General features: G+C 45.7%; 1 protein-coding gene across 1 annotated transcript; it reads left to right on the top strand.

Moving 5' to 3' along the window:
- Window positions 1-543: 543 nt before the first annotated feature.
- On the top strand, window positions 544-24,740 carry aspm (assembly factor for spindle microtubules). Its single transcript, XM_052463880.1, has 30 exons — window positions 544-994; window positions 1,240-1,383; window positions 1,565-3,026; window positions 4,569-4,664; window positions 4,795-4,890; window positions 6,133-6,279; window positions 7,311-7,550; window positions 7,733-7,800; window positions 7,885-8,026; window positions 8,225-8,355; window positions 8,507-8,682; window positions 8,804-8,949; window positions 10,164-10,249; window positions 10,380-10,592; window positions 10,962-11,166; window positions 11,274-11,422; window positions 11,620-11,748; window positions 11,895-12,089; window positions 12,331-16,683; window positions 16,814-16,963; window positions 17,069-17,169; window positions 17,347-17,506; window positions 17,615-17,824; window positions 18,038-18,187; window positions 18,350-18,541; window positions 18,715-18,907; window positions 22,336-22,490; window positions 22,676-22,852; window positions 23,657-23,829; window positions 24,070-24,740. Exons 1-30 carry the CDS (start codon window positions 701-703, stop codon window positions 24,170-24,172), a joined length of 10,236 nt encoding a protein of 3,411 aa, XP_052319840.1. The 5' UTR covers window positions 544-700; the 3' UTR covers window positions 24,173-24,740.
- Window positions 24,741-24,824: the final 84 nt, after the last annotated feature.

Raw genomic sequence — 24,824 nt, 5'->3', positions numbered from 1 at the left:
AAACTGTAGACCTAATTCAAAAAAGTACAGATGTTGCATACAACACACACAACTCAATCAAACACAAATCAAGTACCAGTCAATGCAATTTCATTTACATGATTTTGTGCAACATTTGTTCCACTGGTTAACATTTGAATTGGACAACAGAAGGCCAAACGTAGCAAAAATCAAATGATTTTCGCCAACAAGCATTGCATCACGTATCAACAATTATTTACTAATTTAGTAGGCTATGTGGAAGACATAGCCACACCTGAATGTTGTCTTAAGTGATAAGAATAAACTGTCTGAACCGTGAATACAAAGCCACTGTAGGTTACAACGTCTAGCTAAGAACTACAAAATATAATATAAACGTCGCCCCCTTCCTGAGTGGCATCTGATGACTGTAGTGCGCTTCTCGGAGTAGGCGCGGCTTATGGCAGTTTAAACATTTTGAGGATCTCTGATTGGCCATTCATTGTTTACCCCACAGCGATTGGAACATAAAGCGGCCAACCTACGATATGATTGGCTAACAAAGTAAATCGAAATTCAAACTGAACGTAACCATTAACAGAGAAACGTGTTTTCAGTCAGTTAACGTTTGCTCGCAATAGAGAATAGCAAGGAAAATAACTACGTTAAATTTAGCTAGATATTTTTTTTAGATGGTTCGGTGACTAACTTGCGTTGATTTCTACAGATAAGTTTGGAAATGGCTCAGTTATCAGCGAGGGGAGGTTTCCTGGATTTTAGTCCCATCAAGAAAGAAGATTCACCTGCTGTTTCTTATGGCAATAAAGAAAACAATAGCTCGCATCCAGTTTTGAGTTTAATTCAGTTTTCAAGGGCTCCGTTTGTAACATTTGGAAATGTAAAGTTGGGATCTTCCAAATCATCAGTTCTTTGCATTGAGAATCCCGTTGAAGATGCAAACATAGAGGTGGCAATTGATAAGATTGCATCGACGAAAGGCTTTTCCGTGGATCAAACCCGATTTACAATTCCGGTAAGGGACATTCTAGCTAGCTAACATGTGCGCAAATATAATACTATAACTAGTTAAGTTATCTAACGTTAGATGGCAACGAGTGGCGCTAGTTGGCATGACATTCACCAAGTTAACGTTTTGTTAGCTGTCAGATGTAACGTAAGTTAGCTAGTACGTTAGCTAGCCAGCCAACAGTTGTCACATTAGCCATACATTTTACCAGTAGCTCGCTAACGTTATTTCCCCTGTCGTTTGTTTCCCAGCCTGAGGAGCGTGTCAATTTGACAATAACTTGGACACCGATAGAGGAAGGTGGTATCCGAGAGCTGATCACTTTCATTGCCAATGGGGTGGTCAAACACCAAGCCATTTTGCTCGGTAGAGCAGACGCACCCAAAAGAAGAAAGGTAACTTACTTAAATATATATATATATATATATGAGATGTTGTTACGCATACTACCTAATTCACACTAATCAACATGTAGCGTAATAAATCCAATTTCATTTGAACTATTTCAAAGCTTCACAAATACTCTATACATAACTACAAACTCAACACTTCATGTTATTTATTCCTGTGTTACAGAAGAGTCTGTGGGACTCAATCAAAAGCAAGAAGGCATTTGACCTATCAGACCCTCCAAGGGAGAAGAAAAACTCAGTGTCTTCCCTGAAGATGGCAGCCAACAAGACCTTCCATGTGTCCCGGACACCACAGTACAGACGGGAGAAGGTTCGCAGCCCTCTTGCCTCACTCAACAAAAAAGCCTGCACACCTGTCGAAGGGCAGAAGTTTAAGCAGGATGTGTTGGGTCAGTTGAGTTTTGACAATGTCCAAAAGAACTCACCTGTCGTCATTCTAGTCCCCGCTGCAAAGCTAATCGATTCCTCTGATGCAGCAGCCAGCTACAGTTGCCCAGTAGGCACACCTGAGTGCAGAGACCTCACCAGACTACTGAACACGACTGTGTCCCCTGTCGGCACTCCAGAGAGGTTTCAAAAGCTGATGCCCCATATTCAGTCCATACAGAGCCCAGCCCATGTGATTGATGACGCTGTTGCGGACATAAGCCATACAGTGTTGGCTGGAACACCAGTGTTGTCTGTGAGGGATGCACTGGCCTTGATTGAGTCAGATCTAACTCATGTGGTTGGTGCAAGCCCTCCAAATGCGTGCTCTAGCTTTGATTTCTCCCACTCCTTGGAGTCAGCAAATGGAGAGAAGAATTGTGGCCCTGTTAAATCTGTGATTGACATCAAAGCCCTGTCTGAAAGCCCCATCAAGTCAGATCCTGCACAGCCTAGACTAACCTTCTTCATCAAACCAAAACGTGTTACTGACAAGGAGGGTAGAGTAGAGGTTGGAGAAGATGTTCCTCAATCCAAAAAGGTTACTTTCACCTCCACCACAGTCATCAAAAGCAAACCAGTTCCTGTCCAGGTACGCAGTCCTGGGGTGAGGAGAATCAAAACCTCCAGGCGCCGTCTCCTGGAGAAAACACTGGAGCTGTCTGGGGACAGTGGCCATTCAGAGTCAAGCCCGGGTACTACAGTTACCCCTGGTCTCCCTGTCATAGACTCTGATGCAAACCATGATTCTCCATTAACTATCTCCCCACGGGAGGCCAGGCTGCAGGCGCTGGAGTCAGTTTGTTTGGATGCTATCCCTGCTCCAGTCAACCTCTCCGTCAGCTCTCCTCTGCCTATGAACCCCTCCACTGGTGGCCACCAGCACCTTGGCCTGGATGATTCCATTCTAGGTGTCACTCAGCTCCACACAGCACCGATAGTGGAATCTCTACCTGACCGGCCAGGCGTGTTTCCTGTTTACAACCAGAGCCAGTTTGACATGAGGGTTGTGCGGAGCAAAAAGAGGAAGAGCGACGAGTTTCTGAGGGATGGAGGGGAGAAAGTGGAGGATGCTGCGGAGAAAACCATGTTCCATGTGAAAAAGAGTAGGGTGTCAACAGTGGTAAAGGGACCCAACAGACCAGCTCAGCAGAAGGGGTTCAGTGCCTCCTCTCACAGGCAGCAGACAAAAACATCAGGTGAGTTGGTTTTTGAAATGTCCTCGGTATTCTCTGTAAATTGAATTGTGCACATTGACTTCTGTGGTGCAGCAAGGCTAGGGGGGCGAACTCCAGTTGAGCACTGTTCCCTTAAAGAGGGTGTGGCAGCTCTCCTAATTGACTGCCTTAAAAGTGTGCAGCTCTCACTATGGGGGGAGCATTATCTAGAGCAGTGGTTCCCAAACTTTTTATAGTCCCGTACGCCTTCAAACATTCAACCTCCACACGTATACCCTCTAGCACCAGGGTGTTTTTTTGGCATCATTGTAAGCCTGCCACACACACTATATGATACGTTTATTAAACATAAGAATGAGTTTGTCACAACCCGGCTTGTGGGAAGTGACAAAGCTCTTTTTGGATCAGGTCACTAATAATAATAGTTAATCATTTTGCTCTTCGTTTAACCATCTTGCATATAAAACCTTCATTGAGAATGGTGATTAACTCACCACTCACCATATTGGTTAATGAAGGGTGTGTTTGAAAGGATGCACGTAACTCTGCAATGTTGGGTTGGAGAGTCTCAGTCTTAAATAATTTTCCACATGGTCTGTTCATACAAGTTAGGGCCGAGAATACACTCTCCTCTCACATAGGTACGTGGTTGCGAAGGACATCGGTGCGATTTGCCAAGTCAAGAAACCCTGAGCGCAGACCAATCCAGAAATTTGGCAGTGGCTTCTGATTTTAAGTGACATTTTCACAGAACTGCTTGTTGAAATTTCAATGAGGTTCTGTAGCACAGTTGGTAGAGCATGGCGCTTGTAACGCCAGGGTAGTGGGTTCGATTCCCGGGACCACCCATACGTAGAATGTATGCACACATGACTGTAAGTCGCTTTGGATAAAAGCGTCTGCTAAATGGCATTTATTATTATTATTATTATAAGTGGACTGGAGGCAGGGCATCAACGGGATAACAAATCCAGTTGTTTGTGTCATCTGTTTTGGGAAAGTACCTGCGTAATTGTACTTAATTGCATGTTAATTATTTGTCTTGGCTGCCTCTATTTGATATTTTGCTGGACACTAGATTATTAGAATGTATTTTTAACAGTGGAATGAGGCTACACGGGTGAGAAACTCACCCAAATGTGTAGCCCCGTTGGAAAATATAATAGTTTACATTTTGAAAAATGTGAATCACATTTTTATTTTGTGTACCTGCGACGGAATTGCGCGTACCCCTGGGGTTTGGAATACCTGGTCTAGAGCGCACGGCCTGTCAAGTATGTCTAGGACTGATTTTATGATTTGCAGCATTTTATCTTTTGGCTAGTCTTGTTGACTTAATGCTTTTAGTGTTCTAAGTTTAAAGTCTGGCCCTGTAGAGTTCTGGAAGATTCAGAAATCTATTTTCCTTTTGTTAATTAAAGCCTCTGTTTGCACTGTGCTCCTGTCTGAGTCACTGCCTTTGCCCCACCTCCAAGACAGTGCATGGGGTTACACACTGTCACGACATGCCTATTGCTTTGAATATTTTAAATGTTGTCATCTGTGTGTGTGCTTGTTTTTCAGCTTCTGTGCGTACTAGTTCTGCCTCATCCATGAAGGCTACAAAGTCTGTGTCCCCTGCCCAAGCCAAGCAGCCAGCTCCAAAACCTGGCCCGCAAGGTATAAAAAGCTTGTCCTACAATGTGGAAAACAAGACGGTACACTGTGGATGTGTTGTATTGGTAAATTAGTAGGTCAATTTCTATGTGGAAGAGTTTTGCATGTCTTTGTTTTCTACTCTTGATCATAGGTGCACAGAAATCATTTGGTGGCTCATCTGTAAAAACTGCAAAGATTGTAGCTGTGGCCCAGTCCAAGCTCGCCTTCATCAAGCCTGGTCAAACAGGTAACCTAGACCTTTTGATGCATACACTAACTACATGGCCAAAAGTATCCCTTCAAATGAGTGGTTTTGGCTATTTCAGCCACACCCGTTGCTGAAAGGTGTAAAAAAATCAGCCAAACAGCCATGCATTGTCTGTAGAATGGCCTTAGGAACTCAGTGACTTTCAACATGCTACTGTCATACGATGCCACCTATCCAAGTTAGTCAATGTTCTGCCCTGCTAGAGCTGCCTTGTTTCCACTTCACAATAACAACACTTACAGTTGACCGTCTAGGAGCAACACCGGCTCAGCCGTGAAGTGGTAGGCCACACAAGTTTACAGAACGGGACCACCGAAGCGGGTAGCGAGTAAAAATCACCTGTCCTCGGTTGCAACACTCACTACACTACAAACTGACTCTGGACGCAACGTCAGCACAAGAACTGTTGGTTGAGAGATTCACGAAATGGGTTTCTATGGCTGAGCAGCAGCACAATCCTAAAATCACCATGTGCAATGCCAAGCGTCGGTTGGAGTGGTATAAGGCTTGCCACCGTTGGACTCTGGTGCAGTGGCAACGAGTTTTCTGGAGTGATGAATCACGCTTCACCATCTGTCAGTCAGACAGACTAATCTGGGTTTGGTGGATGCCAGGAGAGCACTACCTACCCCAATGCAGTTTGGTGGAAGAGGAATAATGGTCTGGGGTTGTTTTTCTGTGGTTCCGGTCTCTTAGTTCCAGTGAAGGGAAATCTTAACGCTCCAGCATGCAATGCCAATCAAGATGATTCTGTGCTTCCAACTTTGTGGCAACCGTTTGGGAAAGACCCATTACTGTTTTTAGTATGACAATGCCCCCGTTCACAAAGCGAGGTCCGTACAGAAATGGTTTGTCAAGATCGGTGTGGAAGAACTTGACTGGTCTGCACAGAGCCCGGACCTCAACCTCATCGAACACCTTTGGGATGAATTGGAACGCCACCTGTGAGCCAAGTCCCCTCTGGCAATGTTCTTCTAGAAAAGCAGAGGCTGTTCTAGCAGCAAAGGTGGGACCAACTCCATATTATAATACCCATGATTTTTGGAATAAGATGTTCGACGATCAGGTGTCCACATACTTTTGGCAATGTGTTGTGTGTATGTGTATAGATAGATGGATTTATTTTATATATTTATAAAATAATCTCTCAATCAATCTCTGGCTCACACTCTAATATACTGTTGTGTGCTGTCACTTACGGAACATTCTTGTCACTTGCAGCCATACCAAGACACCCGATGCCGTTCGCTGCGAAGAACATGTTCTATGATGAGCGCTGGATAGAGAAACAGGAGACGGGGTTTACCTGGTGGATCAACTACGTCCTCACCCCTGATGACTTCAAGGTCAACACGGAGGTCACCAAAGGTAATGTTCACCTGGCTAGAGCAAGACTGTGATGTACTGTTAGTTCAGACACTCACCCTGGCGTGTTGTCTTGGTGTGCTAGAGCTCTCGTAAGGGTCCACTGTTCTTATTCACTGACTGGACCTGCTATAGACCACACCAGCCATGACTGCTTCCTGTAGACCAGTCAGCCATGACGGCTTCCTGTAGACCAGTGAGCCACGCCGGCCATGACTGCTTCCTGTAGACCAGTCAGCCACGCCGGCCATGACTGCTTCCTGTAGACCAGTCAGCCACGCCGGCCATGACTGCTTCCTGTAGACCAGTCAGCCACGCCGGCCATGACTGCTTCCTGTAGACCAGTCAGCCACGCCGGCCATGACTGCTTCCTGTAGACCAGTCAGCCACGCCGGCCATGACTGCTTCCTGTAGACCAGTCAGCCACGCCGGCCATGACGGCTTCCTGTAGACCAGTCAGCCACGCCGGCCATGACTGCTTCCTGTAGACCAGTCAGCCACGCCGGCCATGACAGCTTCCTATTTGAAACCCTGTTACCCATGGGGCATTTGTGGCATGATAGTCAACTAATGGCATGACGTTGAATTTTCATAGTGGTTCTAATTTGTAGATAAGATAACAATTTAGTGTATTTGAAGCTAGGCCTTTATATACATCCACAGGTACACCTCCAATTGACTCAAATAATGTAAATTAGCCTTTCAGACGCTTCTAAAGCAGATATCATTTTCTTGAATTTTCCAAGCTGTTTAAAGGCAGTCAACTTAATGTATGTGAACTTCTGACCTACTGGAATTGTGATATGGTGAATTATAAGTGAACTAATCTCTCTGTAAATAATTGTTGGGAAAATGACTCGTGTCATTCACAAAGTAGATGTCCTAACCGACTTGCCAAAACTGTAGTTTGTTAACAAGATATTTGTGGAGTGGTTGAAAAACAAGCTTTAATGACTCCGACCTAAGTGTATGTAAACTTCAACTGGATATAGAATTTCATTGCTTCGTATCTCCCCATCTCTTTTGATGTGTAGTGAATGCCGTATCCCTGGCGATGGGCGGTAATGACAAATTTGCCGTCAACAAGGCTCCCACCAAAGAGGAGATGTCGTTTAGTACTTACACTGCCAGGCGGCGGCTCAACCGGCTGCGTCGCTCCGCCTGCCAGCTCTTCACCTCCGAGCCCATGGTCAAAGCCATCCAGAGGCTGGAGTTGGAGGTGGAGGCTAGAAGGTTACTGGTACGCAAGGATCGGCATCTTTGGAAGGACATCGGTATGTATGCACAATGGCCTTAGACATATGTAACGTAGTCTGATTCATATGGATGCGTGTTAAAACTCGAGTTCAATTATAATTTATGTCATTTCTTAGTAGTACGCATAGTAGTACGCATATTCACAGGTTCAGGTCCAAAAGCCTATGTAAAGTTGTTTTTTTGTTCTTGTTTTTTTTAGGGGAACGCCAAAAGGTTCTCAACTGGCTTCTATCGTACAATCCTCTTTGGTTACGGATTGGACTTGAGGTAGTCAGTCAGATAATGGTTTTATTTTTTTCTACATGTCTAATTGTCCATGTTGAAGTCTCATGAAATGCAACCTGTTTTCAGACTATTTACGGGGAGATGATCTCACTGGAGAGCAACAGTGACGTCATGGGCTTAGCCATGTTCATTCTGAAACGTCTGCTGTGGAACCCTGACATCGCTGCGGAGTTCAGACATGCCAAAGTACCCAACCTCTACAAAGATGGTAACTCATTGCTCTCCTGTCTTCCATTATGCTCAGCTTTTTTGTTGCTATTCAGTGATTTAAAAAAATATATATAAATATATATGATTTTTTTTTTTTTTAAATCACTGAAAATATATATATTTTTTCTTCTGTTTAATGAAAGATTCTATGAAGTGTATTATATAAGTTGGTCATTTATTGTTCTCTGTTGTGCAGGCCACGAGGGGGCGCTGTCTCGTTTCACTCTGAAGAAGCTTCTCCTCCTGGTTTGTTTCCTGGATAAAGCCAAAGAGTCCAGGATGATTGAACATGACCCCTGTCTGTTCTGTATGGATGCAGAATTCAAGGTCCGGTGACACCAACTCCCATGGCCACTAATTATGTCATCTGTCTGACAGACATTAACAGAGTTTGACTCTATTTAATTGTTTTCATTCCTTTGCAGCCCTCCCCCTGTAGTACCTCCCATTGATCTCTTGGTTGTTTTCTATTCTCCAGACTACTAAGGACCTGCTGCTGGCGTTCTCCAGGGACTTCCTAAGTGGGGAGGGGATCCTCCCCCGTCACCTGGGTTACATGGGCCTACTGGTCTCCCACATCCAGACGCCTCTGGACGAGTTCAACTTCGCTGTCAAGAATCTGTCCGTTGACCTTAAGTGTGGAATCCGTCTAGTGTAAGACATATTATCACACCCGTCCTTTTGATGTCATTGTTGGGGTGGAAAGAACCTGCACAAAGTGTTGGCTCTCCAAGTTACAGGTTGGTGACATTATTAGCGTATGTTTTTCTGTCAGGCGTGTGATGGAGCTGTTCATCCAGGACTGGAGCCTGTCCCGTAAGCTGAGGATGCCCGCAATCAGTCGTCTGCAGAAGGTCCACAACGTTGACATAGCCCTGCAGGTGCTCCGAGCCAGAGGGGTTGACCTCGAGGATGAGCATGGTAAATTTACTTTTTTTTCTTTTTTTTTTCTCTACTATTCTTTGGATTTGACTAAAAGTAATGAATGAATGATAACACTCTGCTAGTTAGACAGTGAGGTGTCCCATCGATATGACCTAAGAGTGAATGGGATAATTTTGGTTAAAGTCAGTCTCGTCTAAAACAGATTTACAAGATGGGGGGACATCACAGGATGAAGTGTAACGCAAGTTTTTTTTTCTTGTGTTAATTTTTAATTCTGCCCACAGCCGAAAGCACCCAAGTTATCATCAATTCAGAGCACGGCTGCATGTGACCAGATCGTGATGGTCAATTTGGTTTGACATTAGATACCCCTATGGGGCTCGTTACGGACCCTCACTAAATGACATAATGTACCTGGGACATTAGCTCCAAATTTCAATTACTAACTTCAAACCAATTATAAATTGTAGAAATTCATGTACAAATATTAAAGGCTAAAAGATGTGCACTGTGAAAATATTGTTTCGTTTATTTTTTTTATTTTACCTTTATTTAACCAGGCAAGTCAGTTAAGAACAAATTCTTATTTTCATTGATGTTGTGTAATTTATTGACGTTGTTTTAACATTTCCCATCTGCGGACACACACGAGACACCCGTATCAAACCACACGCTGAACAAACTCGTTTTAATTCCATCGTGGAGTTAATGAACCATATCTAAAACTAGGTCACATCAGGAAGTGCAGGGCCTCCCCAGTGCCGCAGCAGTTTAAGACACTCCATTGCAGTGATTGAGGCATCACTACAGATCCCGGGCTGTGTCGCGGTTGCCCGTGACCAGGAGACCCATGAGGCGCCGTACATTTGGCCCAGCGTCGTCCGGGTTAAGGGACAGTTTGTCCAGCCGAGATGTCCTTATCCCATTGTGGTCTAGCAACTCCTGTGGCGTGCCAGGCGCATGCACGCCCACATGGTCGGCAGTTGTGCAGTCTTTCCTCCGACACATTGGTGCGGCTGGCTTCCGGGTTAAGCGAGCAGTGTGTCAAGAAGCAGTGCGTCTTGGCTTGGTCGTGTTTCGAAGGACGCATGGCTCTCAACCATCGCCTCTCCATAGTCAGTATGTGAGTTGCAGCGACGGGATAAGACCATAACTACCAATTTGGATATCACGAAAAAGGGGTAAAAATAAAAATGTGAAAAATCAGGAAGTGCAGTCTCCTTTGAACTAATTGCCATTATGTCTTCCAGGTGCTGTCATTGACTCCAGAGATATTGTGGATGGACACAGGGAGAAGACACTGAACCTGCTGTGGAAGATCATTTTTGCCTTCCAGGTACGTTTCATAACCTGACAATGACTTTGGATAAGCGTCCCCCTCCTCGGCTTCTTCCATTACAATAACACACTTTCTCCCACATTCATCTCTGTTTTCACGAATCAACTCCCCCTCCCCTTCTATCCAGGTGGAGGTTCTTCTGGACGAGGACCAGCTGAGAGAAGAGATCAGTTTCCTCAAACACACCTGGACCACCAAACAGAGGCTGGCCTCCCTGAGGGCTGACAAAGGTGTGCTGCAGAAGACTGCCAAGCCTAGACCCCCATTCAAGCACAGTAGCTCAAAGATCACTCTACTCATGGAATGGGTCAATGCTGTCTGCCAGTTCTACCACTTGAAGGTGAGTTTGTTGCTGACCTGTGTAAAATGCAGGCGTACTCAATGTTGCGGCGGCAGGTAGCCTAGTGGTTAGAATGTTGGGCCATTCATTAATTCAAAGGTTGCGAGATCGAATCCCCGAGCTGACAGGCTAAACATCTGTCGTTCTGCCCCTGAACAAGGTAGTTAACCCACTGTTCCTAGACCGTCATTGAAAATAAGAATTTGTTCTTAACTGACTTGCCTAGTGTGGGAAAAAAAATCAGGTAATGCTTCTGTCTGTTATCTAGAGTGGATGTGATTTTATAAAATGTAACTTTTTTTTACCAACTTAATACTACACATACATGCATTTTATGGTCATCCATTTTGAATTTGTCTCTCTTTCCAGGCAGAGAACTTCACGGTGTCGTTCTCAGACGGTCGTATCCTCTGCTACCTGATCCACCACTACCACCCCAGCCACCTACCGGCAGACGGCGTCAGCCACAACACCACCCAAACTGTGGAGTGCTCCCAGAGAGGACGAGTTGAACTCAACAGCTCCTCTAGCGACTCGGACAACTCCTTTGACACCAGGCCCACCACACAAAATGGTATTTCTTCCCAAATGCATCCATTTAATGAGGCAGTTAAAATGTTTTCATTGCATACCAAGAAAATTGACAGGTTAAATGATTTTTTATTCTGTTATTGTTCGTAGGCCTTGTGTTGCCATCGATGGAGTTCAAAGAGCTTCTGGAGAATGAGAAGAATAACTTCAGGCTGGTCAACACTGCAGTATCTGACTTGGGAGGGGTTCCTGCCATGATGAACCCTGCTGACATGTCAAACACTATCCCAAATGAGAAGGTGGGAGGGGCTTTATGACCTTCCAAGGCGGGACTGTGTGCATTTCTTTTCTCAGGGAAAACTAGTGAACAGTTCCAACTTTGATTCATTTCAATACGTTCTTGTAATTGTCAGTGCCTTTTATTTTTATTTTGAACAAGAATGCTGAATCTCTTACGTGTTTCCAGATTCATTTGATCTGTGTTTCTCTGTTCCAGGTTGTGACATGTTACCTGTCCTTCCTGTGTGCTCGTCTCCTGGACCTGCGGAATGAGACGCGTGCTGCCAGGATCATCCAGGGAGCTTGGAGAAAGTACCGTCTGAAGAAGGATCTGAAGCTTTACCAGGTTACGTCTAGTCTATACCTCTCAAGGTCACAAACACTAGTCCTAACAGTCTTACTTATTTTCTATGATTTTCTGTTTGGTGCAGATGACATCTCTTGTACATGGAGAAACTTCTCACATCTCACCTATCCTCTCATCTGGTATAGGAAAGGACTGTAGCAGCGGGGAAGATCCAGGTGCTGGTCAGGCAGTTTCTCCAGAGACGTAGAGCTGTCTGTCAGACCGCTGCAGCCGTCCGAATCCAGGCTGCATGGAGGGGCTACTCAGTGCGGAACGCCCTGACACTGAGGAGAAAGGCTCTACTCTGGGCTCGCCAAGTTGCTGCTGCTACCACCATCCAAGTAAGTTTTTTTTTTTTTATAGAATTTCATATATGGGCTGTTGGCCCTACCTACCCACCCACCCATCATGCTCATACTTAGTAACCTGCTCACCATTATTAGTTATAGCTATACTACATGCATGAGGTATAGTATGTAAAGTAATCTCTGCCAGTTTGCATCACTGTGGAAAGATCTTGAACAGTATTGATAACTCAAAACCGGTTAGCAGTTATCTAAGCACATTTCACTTGTCATACAGGCACAATGGAAGAAGTATATTACCTTGAAAAACTACCAGCGCGTGAGATTGCATGTTGTTAAAGTTCAAGCTCTCTGGCGGATGAAGATGGCAGTCACTACCTACAGAAGGACACAGTGGGCTGCAACAGTAATTCAGGAGCATGTTAGGGCCTCTGCTCTGGCAAGGGAAGAGCGTGAATGTTACTGCTCACTGAGATCAGCAGCTATCAAAATCCAGAGAAACTATCGGAGACGCAAGACTCGGAGACTGCAGAGGGAGAACCATGCTGCCACAGTGATACAAACTGCATTTAAGAAATGGCACGGTGACAAAATGGCCCGAAGAACCGCAGCTGCCCTGAAGATTCAGTCTTGCTACAGAATGCACAGGTGCCTAAAACGGTACATGGGCACCCAGCGGAGCGCCATCCTCATTCAGGCTTGGTGTAGAGGTCATGCACAGAGACGCAACTTTGAGACACTGAAACTGCAGCATCACTCTGCCACTGTCATCCAAAGTGCTTTTAGGGCAAGGACGGTCAGAAAACAGATGGTGACGATGAGACAATCCGCAGTCGTGATTCAGCGTTGGTTCAGGGCTTCTGTACAAAGAGATGCAGGGAGGCAACAATTCCTGAAAATGAGATGTGCTGCTGTTACCATACAGTCCGCTTATCGTGGACATACGGCTCGGAGACTACTGCAACAACAGAACCAGGCAGCCACAGTCATCCAGACAACTTTCATGAAGTTTGTAGCCAGACAAAAATTCTTGTCCTTGAAAAAATCTGCAATTGTTGTCCAACAGCGATTTAGAGCCAAGCTAGTAGGGGAGAAATCAAGGAAAGAATATATGGCCCTCCAATATTCTGCATTGAGAATACAAGCTATCTGGAGAGGTAGGGCAGAGAGGAAGAGGCTTGAAAAACTGCAAAAATGCGCCACACTCATTCAGTCTTCCTACCGTAGATATGTATTGCAGTCACAGTTCAGGTCAAGAAAGGAGGCTGCTTGGACCATCCAAAGCCAGTACAGAGCTTATAGGGCAGGGAAAACGATTAGAACTGATTATCTCCTGGTCAAGAAGGCTGCTGTTACTGTACAAGCCTGGTTCCGTGGCATGAGAGTTAGGCAAGAGCTGAGGCAAAAACACCAGGCCGCTACTGTCCTTCAGTCAGCAGTGAGAGTCATTCTCTGTAGAAGACGATATGTGTTACTGCAACGTGCCGCTGTAGTCCTCCAGTGTCGGTACCGGGCTCTTGTAGCAAGCAGAACACAGCGAGCGCAGTACAGCCAGCTGAAATTGGCTACAGTAAAGCTACAGTCTGCTTACCGAGGATCCAGCGTCCGAAGAGACCTAAGGACGAAACACCAAGCTGCTACGGTCATCCAAGCTCAGTTAAGGATGCACAAAGTGCGTCAGGCCTATCTTGCTGCAAAGGTGGCGGCCATCGTTGTACAGCAGCATTACAGGGCCAATCGGCTCCGAGATCTACAGATGCAGTGGTACACCTCAGTGAAGTCCGCTGCAGTTGTGATTCAGGCAGTGTATCGCGGTCACAGAGCAAGAATGGAGGTTGCTAGGATGCACCACTCAGCCATGATCATTCAGAGGAGGTTCCTCACTTTCAGGGACAGGAAACGCTTCCTTGCTGTCAAAACTGCTGTTCTACTATGTCAACAGAGATGCAGGGATGTGGCCATGGTAAGAAAAGACCAGAGGGACTATCTGTTGAAGCTTAGGGCAGCCATTGCTCTGCAAGCAGCTTTCAGAGGGATGAAGGTCCGGAAGCAGTTGCAGACTGAATGCAGAGCGGCCATACTCATTCAATCTCACGTCCGGAAACACCTGCAGATGGCTCACTATAAGAGGCTTCAGTGGGCTGTGAACACAGTGCAGGCTCGTTACAGAGCCAACAACAAGATGATTGAAGACCGGAAAGCACTGTGCATAAAGAGGAGGGCTGTTGTCGTGTTACAGGCTGCCTTCCGGGGCATGCTATCCAGACAGCGCATGAGAGAGATGCGCAAGGCTGCCAGTGTTCTCCAGAGAAGTTACAGGGCGCACTGCGAACGCCGACAGTACCTCTCCTTGAGATCCTCTGTCCTTGCCATTCAACAAAAATATCGTGCCGCTGTTGCAGTGAAACAGCAGATGCATCACTACCAACGAATGCGCAGTGCCGCAATCCTGCTCCAAGCAGCATACAGAGGCCAGAGAGCCAGAAAGGAGATCAGTCTTCAACATCAAGCTGCCACCACGATCCAGGCTGGCTTCAGAAAGCACAGAGAGGAAGTCAAGTTCCAGGCCATGAAGTTTGCTGCCATCATCATCCAGAGATGCTTCAGATGTTACATTCAAATGAAACGAGACCGAGACCAGTTCTTGACACTGAAGGATTCGGCCATAGTCCTTCAGGCAGCTTTCAGAGGGCGTTGCGTGCGCCATGACGTTGCTAAGATGAAGAGAGCTGCTACTGTGATTCAGGCCAACTTCAGGATGCACAAGGAGCAGGTCAAATTCCAGGCCATGAGATTGTCTGCTGTCATCATTCAGAGGTACTACAGATCTCACATTCAAAGGAAACAAGACCGAGACAGATTCATAAAGATCAGAGAGTCTGCCATTGTCCTTCAGGCAGCTTTCAGAGAAATGACGGCACGGAAGCAGTTGCAGACTGAATGCAGAGCGGCCATACTCATTCAATCTCACGTCCGGAAACACCTGCAGATGGCTCACTGTAAGAGGCTTCAGTGGGCTGTGAACACAGTGCAGGCTCGTTACAGAGCCAACAACAAGATGATTGAAGACCGGAAAGCACTGTGCATAAAGAGGAGGGCTGTTGTCGTGTTACAGGCTGCCTTCCGGGGCATGCGATCAAGACTGAGCACTGGAGAGATGCACAAGGCCGCCAGTGTTCTCCAGAGACGTTACAGGGCGCACTGCGAACGCCGACAGTACCTCTCCTTGAGATCCTCTGTCCTTGCCATTCAACAAAAATATCGTGCCGCTGTTGCAGTGAAACAGCAGATGCATCACTACCAACGAATGCGCAGTGCCGCAATCCGGCTCCAAGCAGCATACAGAGGCCAGAGAGCCAGAAAGGAGATCAGGCTTCAACATCAAGCTGCCACCACGATCCAGGCTGGCTTCAGAAAGCACAGAGAGGAAGTCAAGTTCCAGGCCATGAAGTTTGCTGCCATCATCATCCAGAGATGCTTCAGATGTTGCATTCAAATGAAACGAGACAGAGACCAGTTCTTGACACTGAAGGATTCGGCCATAGTCCTTCAGGCAGCTTTCAGAGGGCGTTGCGTGCGCCATGATGTTGCTAAGATGAAGAGAGCTGCTACTGTGATTCAGGCCAACTTCAGGATGCACAAGGAGCAGGTCAAGTTCCAGGCCATGAGATTGTCTGCTGTCATCATTCAGAGGTACTACAGATCTCACATTCAAAGGAAACAAGACCGAGACCAGTTCTTGACACTGAAGGATTCGGCCATAGTTCTTCAGGCAGCTTTCAGAGGGTATCGCGTTCGACAAGACGTTGCTAAGATGTGCAGAGCTGCTACTGTGATCCAGGCCAACTTCAGGATGCACAAGGAGCAGTCTGCTTATAGGAGGCAGCATTGGGCAGCCAGTGTTCTTCAGCAAAGATTCAGAGCTCAGAGACTGAGGAACTCTCAGTTGGAGAACTACCATCAGATGAGAAATGCTGTGATAAACCTTCAGGCCTTGTATAGGGGAAAACAGGCAATGCAGCTGGCTAAACGGATGATGGCAGCCAGGAAGATTCAGTCATTTCTGAGAATGAGCATCAGACGACAACGCTTCTTGAAGGAAAAAGCTGCTGTTCTGTTGATCCAGTCTGCCTTCAGAAGACACCAGGCCAGGACACGGTACAACGAAACACAAGCCTCTGCAGTCACGATCCAAAGATGGTTCAGATCATGCAACGTCCTCAGACGACAAAGGGACGACTACTTGGCCATCAGAGAAGCTGCTGTGAAGCTTCAGTCAGCCATCCGTGGAACCCTGGCAAGAAGGCTGGTCAGACGCAAACGTGCGGCTGTCAAGATCCAGTCCGTGATACGCATGTCCATCCAACGGAGAAGTTATCTGACCCTGCGATCCAGCACGGTAAAGCTGCAGTCTCACTGCAGGACTTGGGTGGCGAGGAGGAGATTCCTGATGCGTCAGACAGCGGCCGCTACTCTCCAAAAGCACTACAGAGGCCGGCAGGCCCAGAGAGAGCAGCGATCCCTGTACCTAAAGACCCTGACCAGTGTCAAAATGCTGCAGGCCAGAGTGCGTGGACACATCCAACTCAAGAGGTACCAGAATCTCAAGAGAAGTGCAGTCACAATTCAGGTCTGTACCAAAGTAATATTTCCTCTGGTCTGATGTAAACATTATTTGAATTTATTAACAATACCTTAACAAAATGCCAAAATTAGACCGTAAATGCAGTTGAAAAAAATGACTTCCTTTTTCGATTCAGGCATTTTACCGTGGAATGGTGGAGAGGCGTCGGTTTCAGCATCAAAGGGCATCTGCTGCTATAATACAGGAATGTTTCAGGGCCCATCTCCTCTGCCGAAGAGAGAGGGTAAAATACCTGGAAATGAAGAAGTCTGCTGTTCTTATTCAAGTTAGTAATCAATCGACTACTACTACTGCTAATAATATTCCGTACTGAGATGAATCAATGTTATTTTATTGATCATGGTCGACTGTTATCTTGTTTGGGTTGCAGGCAGTGTTCCGTGGTGATCTTGCCAGACAGAGTGCCAAGAAACGCCAGGCGGCTGTCTCCACAGTCCACCGCTGTATGCAGACCAGGCATCTACGCAACAGGTAATAATACAACTTCTCTTTTTTAGTTGCTTGAGCATCAGAAATGGTTTGTCTTCTTGAAGTTTCATAGATTGCATTGATGACACGGGTCCTGTCGACTTGTTTTGGATGTGCCTTACTTAACCTCGAAAAAGTGGGCCTCGGTCAAATGAAGTGCTTGGTTTTGTTTTCCTCCAGGTTCCTAGTGATTCAGTGTAGTGTAAGGGTCATTCAGTGCAGATGGAGGGAGACCTTGAAAGCCAGGGAAGAGCGTCGCAACTTCCTGGTCATGAAAGCTGCCGCTGTTACAATCGAAGCGTCATGGAGAGGCCATGCGACCAGGAATCGCCTGCATAAGGTAAGACTATTACACCCCTGGATCCAACCAGGTTAATCTTTCTTTTGATGGCCAACTCTGATGATAAGAGGTTCAGTCTGGATGACTCAATCTCCCCTCCCCCTCCAGGAGCAGCGGGCTGCGGTGCTGGTCCAGTCGTCCTTCCGGGGATGGGTCCAGAAACGGGCGTTCCAGAGACAAAGAGAGGCTGCCCTGGTCCTACAGAGGAGAGTCCGAGCTATGCAGCAGGCTAAAGCAGAGAGCGTGAAATACACACGTTTGGAACGGGCTACCATCACTGTCCAGGCTCACTGCAGAGGTTGGATTGCCAGGAGACGGGTAATAGAACTTACTTTGTAACCTGATCTAGGAATAGTTTAGCCTACGATAAATCGTTAGTGTTACTTTTAGGATGGGTGAAATCAACTGACCCTGAATCAGTGCTAAATGCTGAGATTATTACAAGAGAGCCAACAGTCACTTCTCTTTTATAGTGGTCTCAGAAAACACGAGATCGAAACACCATCGTTTGTTTTGTCCTCTGTCTTGTAGTTGAGAGAAGCGGCCTCTGCGGAGAGGAGGGTGCGTTTCTGCGCGGCTGTGTACCACCACCTCTGTGCTGTGCGGATCCAGAGAGCTCTGAGGTCACACTGGGCTCTGCGCTCTGCCAAGAGACAGATCACCTCTGTCATTTTTATACAGGTACAACGTCATCCCTTAAATCCCTTAACTATTGGGAACCCCCCAAACTGTATGTTATCACCAATATGAGTTGAAAGTAAAGATCAGTTTTCCTCCTGGAGGGTGATCATTATGAATGAGCAGTTCTGTAACCATGTCTCTCTGCCATTTTGTTCCTGCCAGAGGTGGCTGAGAGCACGGATCCAGAGGCTGCGATACCTGGAGGACAGGAGGAGGGTGGTCGTGGCCCAGAGGGCAGCCAGGAGTTGGTTAGCTCGCCGCCGTCGCGCCGCCTCCACCATCCAGCACGCTGCCAGGACCTTCCTCCTCCGTAGGCGGGAACAGAGGGTTCAGCAGGGCATCATCAAGGCACAGGTGCTGTACTGAGCCAGAGTCTCTGTTCAATACATTCAATAGGGAATTAAGTTACAAGTCAGTACAGCATCCTTGCTTTGTTGTCATTAGGGGGAAAAATGAATGCTTTTCTTTCATTCTCTCCCTCTACTCTCTCTTCACCACCCCTGGGTCTTACCCCTCTTTCTGTTTAGGCGTTGTGGCGAGGCCACCAGTCCAGAAAGCTCCATGACAATCGTAAAGTGGTGTCCATGAGGCATCGTCTGCGGAAGGTGTCTGAGGAGGTACGAGAGGAGGACCGGCTGTGCAACAAGACGTCCTGGGCCATCGAATACCTCCTCAAATACAAGCACTTCTCCTATATCTTGGAGGCTCTGAAGAATCTGGGTGAGACCGCGCTCATCCCACTATACTGAAGCAATAATAGTCCTGAAATAACCATTACATGGAAATGTGTAACATATCTTTACTGATATTTTTATTTGTTTTATTTTCACCTTTATTTAACCAGGTAGGCAAGTTGAGAACAAGTTCTCATTTACAACTGCGACCTGGCCAAGATAAAGCAAAGCAGTTCGACATATACGACACAGAGTTACACATGGAGTAAAACAAACATACAGTAGAAAAAATTAGTCTATATACGATGTGAGCAAATGAGGTGAGATAAGGGAGGTAAAGGCAAAAAAAGGCCACGGTGGCAAAGTAAATACAATATAGCAAGTGAAACACTGGAATGGTAGATTTGCAGTGGAAGAATGTGCAAAGTAGAGATCTATATATATATATATCTATATATAATGGGGTGCAAAGGAACTAAAATAAATACAATAGGGGAAGAGGTAGCTGTTTGGGATAAATTATAGATGGACTATGTACAGGTGCAGTAATCTGTGAGCTGCTCTGACAGCTGGTGCTTAAAGCTAGTGAGGGAAATAAGTGTTTCCAGTTTCAGAGATTTTTGTAGTTCATTCCAGTCATTGGCAGCAGAGAACTGGAAGGAGAGGCGGCCAAAGGAAGAATTGGTTTTGGGGTGACGAGAGCTATACCTGCTGGAGTGCGTGCTACAGGTGGGAGATGCTATGGTGACCAGCGAGCTGAGATAAGGGGACTTTACCTAGCAGGGTCTTGTAGATGACATGGAGCCAGTGGGTTTGGTGAAGAGTATGAAGCGAGGGCCAGCCAACGAGAGCATACAGGTCGTAATTGTGGGTAGTATATGGGGCTTTGGTGACAAAACGGATTGCACTGTGATAGACTGCATCCAATTTGTTCAGTAGGGTATTGGAGGCTATTTTTAAATGACATCGCCAAAGTCGAGGATTGGTAAGATGATCAGTTTTACATGGGTATGTTTGGCAGCATGAGTGAAGGATGCTTTGTTGCGTAATACGAAGCCAATTCTAGATATAACTTTGGATTGGAAATGTTTATGGGTCTAGAAGGAGAGTTTAGTCTAACCAGGCACCTAAGTATTTGTAGTTGTCAGAGCCATCCAGAGTAGTGATGTTGGACAGGCGGGCAGGTGCAGGTAGCGATCGGTTGAAGAGCATGCATTTAGTTTTACTTGTATTTAAGAGCAATTGGAGGCCAACGAAGGAGAGTTGTATGGTATTGAATCTTGCCTGGAGGGTTGTTAACAGTGTCCAAAGAAGGGCCAGAAGTATACAGAATGGTGTTGTCTGCGTAAGAGGTGGATCAGAGACTCGCCAGCAGCAAGAGCAACATCATTGATTTATACAGAGAAGAGTCTGTCCAAGAATTGAACCCTGTGGCATCCCCATAGAGACTGCCAGAGGTCCGGACAGCAGACCCTCCGATTTGACACACTGAACTCTATCAGAGAAGTAGTTGGTGAACCTGGCGAGGCAATCATTTGAGAAACCAAGGCTGTCGAGTCTGCCGATGAGGATGTGGTGATTGACTTAGTCGAAAGCCTTGGCCAGGTCAATGAATACGGCTGCACAGTAATGTTTCTTATCGATGGCGGTTAAGATATCATTTAGGACCTTGAGCGTGGCTGAGGTGCACCCATGACCAGCTCTGAAACCAGATTGCGTAGCAGAGAAGGTATGGTGAGATTCGAAATGGTCGTTAATCTGTTTGTTGACTTGGCTTTCGAAGATCTTAGAAAGGCATGGTAGGATAGATATAGGTCTGTAGCAGTTTGGGTCAAGAGTGTTTCCCCCCTTGAAGAGGGGGATGACCGCAGCTGCTTTCTAATCTTTGGGAATCCCAGAAAGTGAGGTTGAACAGGCTAGTAATAGGGGTGGCAACAATTTCGGCAGATAATTTTAGAAAGGGTCCAGATTGTCTAGCCCGGCTGATTTGTAGGGGTCCAGATTTTGCAGCTCTTTCAGAACATCAGCTGGATGGATTTGGGAGAAGGAGAAATGGGCGAGTTGCTGTGGGGAGTGCAGTGCTGTTGAACGGGGTAGGAGTAGCCAGGTGGAAAGCATGGCCAGCTGTAGAAAAATGCTTATTGAAATTCTCAATTATGGTGGATTTATCAGTGGTGACAGTGTTTCCTATCTTGAGGGCTGTGGGCAGCTGGGAGGAAGTGTTCTTATTCTCCATGGACTTTAGTGTCCCAGAACTTTTGAGTTAGTGTTGCAGGAAGCAAATTTCTGCTTAGAAAAGCCAAGGCTAGCTTTTTCAACTGCCTGTGTATAATGGTTTCTAGCATATCACGGTGGCTGTTCGATGCTAATGCAGAACGCCATAGGATGTTTTTGTGTTGGTTAAGGGCAGTCAGGTCTGGGGAGAACCAAGGTTTATATCTGTTCCTGGTTCTAAATTTCTTGAATGGGTCATGTTTATTTAAGATGGTTAGGAAGGCATTTAAAAAAATAACCAGGCTTCCTCTACTGACGGGATGAGATCAATATCCTTCCAGGATACCCCGGCCAGGTCGATTAGAAAGGCCTGCTCGCTGAAGTGTTTCAGGGAGCGTTTGACAGTGATGAGTGGAGGTCATTTGACCGCTGACCCATTACGGCTGCAGGCAATGAGGCAGTGATCGCTGAGATCTTGGTTGAACACAGCAGAGGTGTATTTAGAGGGCAAGTTTGTTAGGATGATATCAATGAGGGTGCCCGTGTTTAAGGCTTTGGGGAGGTACCTGGTAGGTTCATTGATAATTTGTGTGAGATTGAGGGCATCAAGTTTAGATTGTAGGATGGCTGGGGTTTTAAGCATGTTCCAGTTAGGTCGCCTAGCAGCACGAGCTCTGAAGATAGATGGGGGGCAATCAGTTCACATATGGTGTCCAGAGCACAGCTGGGGGCAGAGTGTGGTCTATAGCAGGCGGCAATGGTGAGAGACTTGTTTTTAGAGGTGGCTTTTTAAAAGTAGAAGTTCAAATTGTTTGGGTACAGACCTGGGTAGCCTGCAGAGTTCTATCTTTGCAGTAGATTGCAACACCGCCCCCTTTGCCAGTTCTATCTTGTCTGAAAATGTTGTAGTTTGGGATTAAAATTTCAGAATTTTTGGTGGTCTTCCTAAGCCAGGATTCAGTCACAGCTAGAACATCTGGGTTGGCAGAGTGTGCTAAAGCAGTGAATAGAACAAACTTAGGGAGGAGGCTTCTAATGTTAACATGCATGAAACCAAGGCTATTACGGTGACAGAAGTTGTCAAAAGAGAGCCGGGTTGAGCTAGTTGACAGCATGTCAGAGCTTAACGGCTGTTGGTAGAGTAGTACACTGGATGGTACTATTGGGGTATTGACATTAACCATGTTAGGGAGACTGGTTGGCTAACAGGAAGTGTGTATATGCAGAGGAAGTTTGCTAACAGGAAATTTGTGTATGCAGAGACCGCCACTAGGCTGTCCCCAGAGTGCTGTGAGCGTCTGGTGACGAGTGGCGCCACGCTGGTCATCTTCACGCTGATCCGCAGCTGCAACCGGAGTGTCCCCTCTATGGAAGTCATTACCTACGCCATCCAGGTGCTCCTCAACCTCTCCAAGGTGGGTCCTCCCTAACACCCCTTGTTGTGCACAGGCCTATATGAATACCTTTGAGTAGATTCTGCCCAAATAGTTTTATCTTTCCGTATAATTTTTACTTTGTGAAACAAAATGTTTGTTTAATTGTGAATATTCTCGGCCTTCGCTATAGATTAACGCTGCGTGTTCCTTTCGCTCTTCAACAGTATGACAAGACAATCGAGGCGGTTTATGCGGTGGAGAACTCTGTGGACACACTGCTGGACCTGCTCCAGATATACAGGGAGAAGGCTGGAGACAAGGTGGCCGACAAAGGAGGCAGCATCTTCACCAAGGCCTGCTTCCTCCTGATCATCCTGCTGCAGGACCAGTACAGGGCTCTGGTATGGCTATTGCGGCTATTGCTATTGCGGCTATTGCTATTGCGGCTATTGCTATTGCGGCTATTGCTATTGCGGCTATTGCTATTGCGGCTATTGCTATTGCGGCTATTGCTATTGCGGCTATTGCTATTGCGGCTATTGCGGCTATTGCTATTGCGGCTATTGCTATTGCGGCTTCTGCGTCTCTTGCTATTATTATTATTATTATTATCGCTGCTGCTAGTGTTGTAAAAATACTATCTGCACTTTACTATTTATTTTTTGACAACTTTTACTTATCTACATTCCTAAAGAAAATAATGCACTTTTTACCTGTCACCCAAAAGTACTCGTTACATTTTGAATGCTTAACAGGACAGGGAAATGGTCTAATTCACACACTTATCAAGAGAACAACCCTGGTCGTCCCTACTGCCTCTGATCTGGTAGACTCACTAAACACACATACTCCATTTGTAAATTGTTGGAGTGTGCCCTTGACTATCCGTAAATGTTTTTAAAACAATGTTGTGCGCTTTGGATTGCCTAATAGAAATAATTAGAAATGGTTTATACTTTTGATACTCAAGTATCTTTTTGCAATTACATTTACTTTTTATAGTTTTTACTCAAGTAGTATTTTATTGGGGGACGTTCACTTGAGTGATTTTTCTATTAAGGTATATTTGTACTTTTACTCTGCTATGACAAATGGGTTATTTTTCCGCTGCTACTACAACCTGCGGCGGATGATACTGCTTCTGTCTGACTGGTTTGTTGTTCACGACTCAACATGTCTGACTGGATGGTTTCTGTGGTCTTCAGGAAGTGAGGAAGCTTTCCAAGGCAGTTGACCGGCTCCGCAGCATCTACCGCCTCACTGCACGCAAACACAAGATGGATGCCGAGAGGACCGTGGTCAAGCAGAAGATGGGGGCATCCATAAATGGAAGCTTCATCGTCCCGGCAACCCCCCGCAAATCCAAGCCAGTGCCTAAGTGAGTACGCTGGTCCCAGTACCACGGGATAGTCCCAAAAGTGCAAACTGCCCACCCTTCATGTCTGTCAAGCTAAATCAAATGCATCAAGTATCTAGGTAACTGCTTCGGACTTAAAAGTTGCCCGAAACAATCTTTGGCAATAATGCTGATCATACTTGAACCAAGTATGAATATGATGTACTCATACTATTTCTTCAGTAAACCTTCACAGATTTTAATTAGTTATTTTCTTCTCAGATTCTCCCCTGATTGGGTTCTCAGAAAGGACAAACTGCAAGACATAGTTGACCCTCTCCGAGCTGTACAGATGGTGGCTGACGTCTTCTCTATTGTGCTTTAAATGTACTTAATTAAATATTTTCTTTAGCTTTTTCCATAGACATTTTTTTGTATAATTGTTTATTAAATGATACGCATATGATTTTATTTTTTAAAGTTTTTTTTAAATGTACTCTACGTTGATGTGTTTTTTTTTTTTTTTTTTAAGCTTGTTAATGTTTTGATTCTATCTAGAAAAAGCTCCATGAGTTGTCTTTGATAACTTCATTTGATTCAACAAGAAGACATGATGCAAGGTGTATACACTGATGGTTGGTGGCCACACGGTGGAGGCATTTAACCTGTAGGTTCATGGATTGAATAAGGGTGAATTAAAAAACATGTAGACCTATTACTATTATCCCATGTTAATGCTCTAAAAACCTCTGTGGGAGAAAGACGCTAGAAGTCTCCTGACAACGGGTGAGTAACGTGGCGTTTGAAGTATCTGGTAATTGAAAGATGTGATTTAGATCTAATTTGTACATGCCAAACAGAAAATATATCCCGGAGTGATTCTTGAATCCATTCTGTAAATATTTCCTTTGACTGCCTACTGCTGTAAATAAAACATCTGATTTCACCTGAAAGTGCCTCTTGTGCTGTGACCGCTTCCTGCCATTAGATGCTATTTCCCCCTACCGTTGTTTCTGATCATGACTAGAATAACACTG

The sequence above is a fragment of the Oncorhynchus keta genome, chromosome 1 (genome assembly GCF_023373465.1).
Source record: "Oncorhynchus keta strain PuntledgeMale-10-30-2019 chromosome 1, Oket_V2, whole genome shotgun sequence".
NCBI classification, from domain to species: Eukaryota; Metazoa; Chordata; class Actinopteri; order Salmoniformes; family Salmonidae; genus Oncorhynchus; species Oncorhynchus keta.
Note: the sequence above shows the minus strand (reverse complement) of the source record. Positions and strands in the feature narration are given on the sequence as shown.

What these genes read in the sequence shown, in the direction of transcription:
- aspm (XM_052463880.1), top strand. Translation starts at nt 701, where the DNA reads ATGGCTCAGTTATCAGCGAGGGGAGGTTTCCTGGATTTTAGTCCCATC. An exon ending in ACCCAACCTCTACAAAGATG is followed by an intron (nt 8,027 to 8,224) that starts GTAACTCATTGC and finishes TCTGTTGTGCAG; the next exon opens with GCCACGAGGGGGCGCTGTCT. An exon ending in GAAGTGCAGTCACAATTCAG is followed by an intron (nt 16,684 to 16,813) that starts GTCTGTACCAAA and finishes TTTTCGATTCAG; the next exon opens with GCATTTTACCGTGGAATGGT.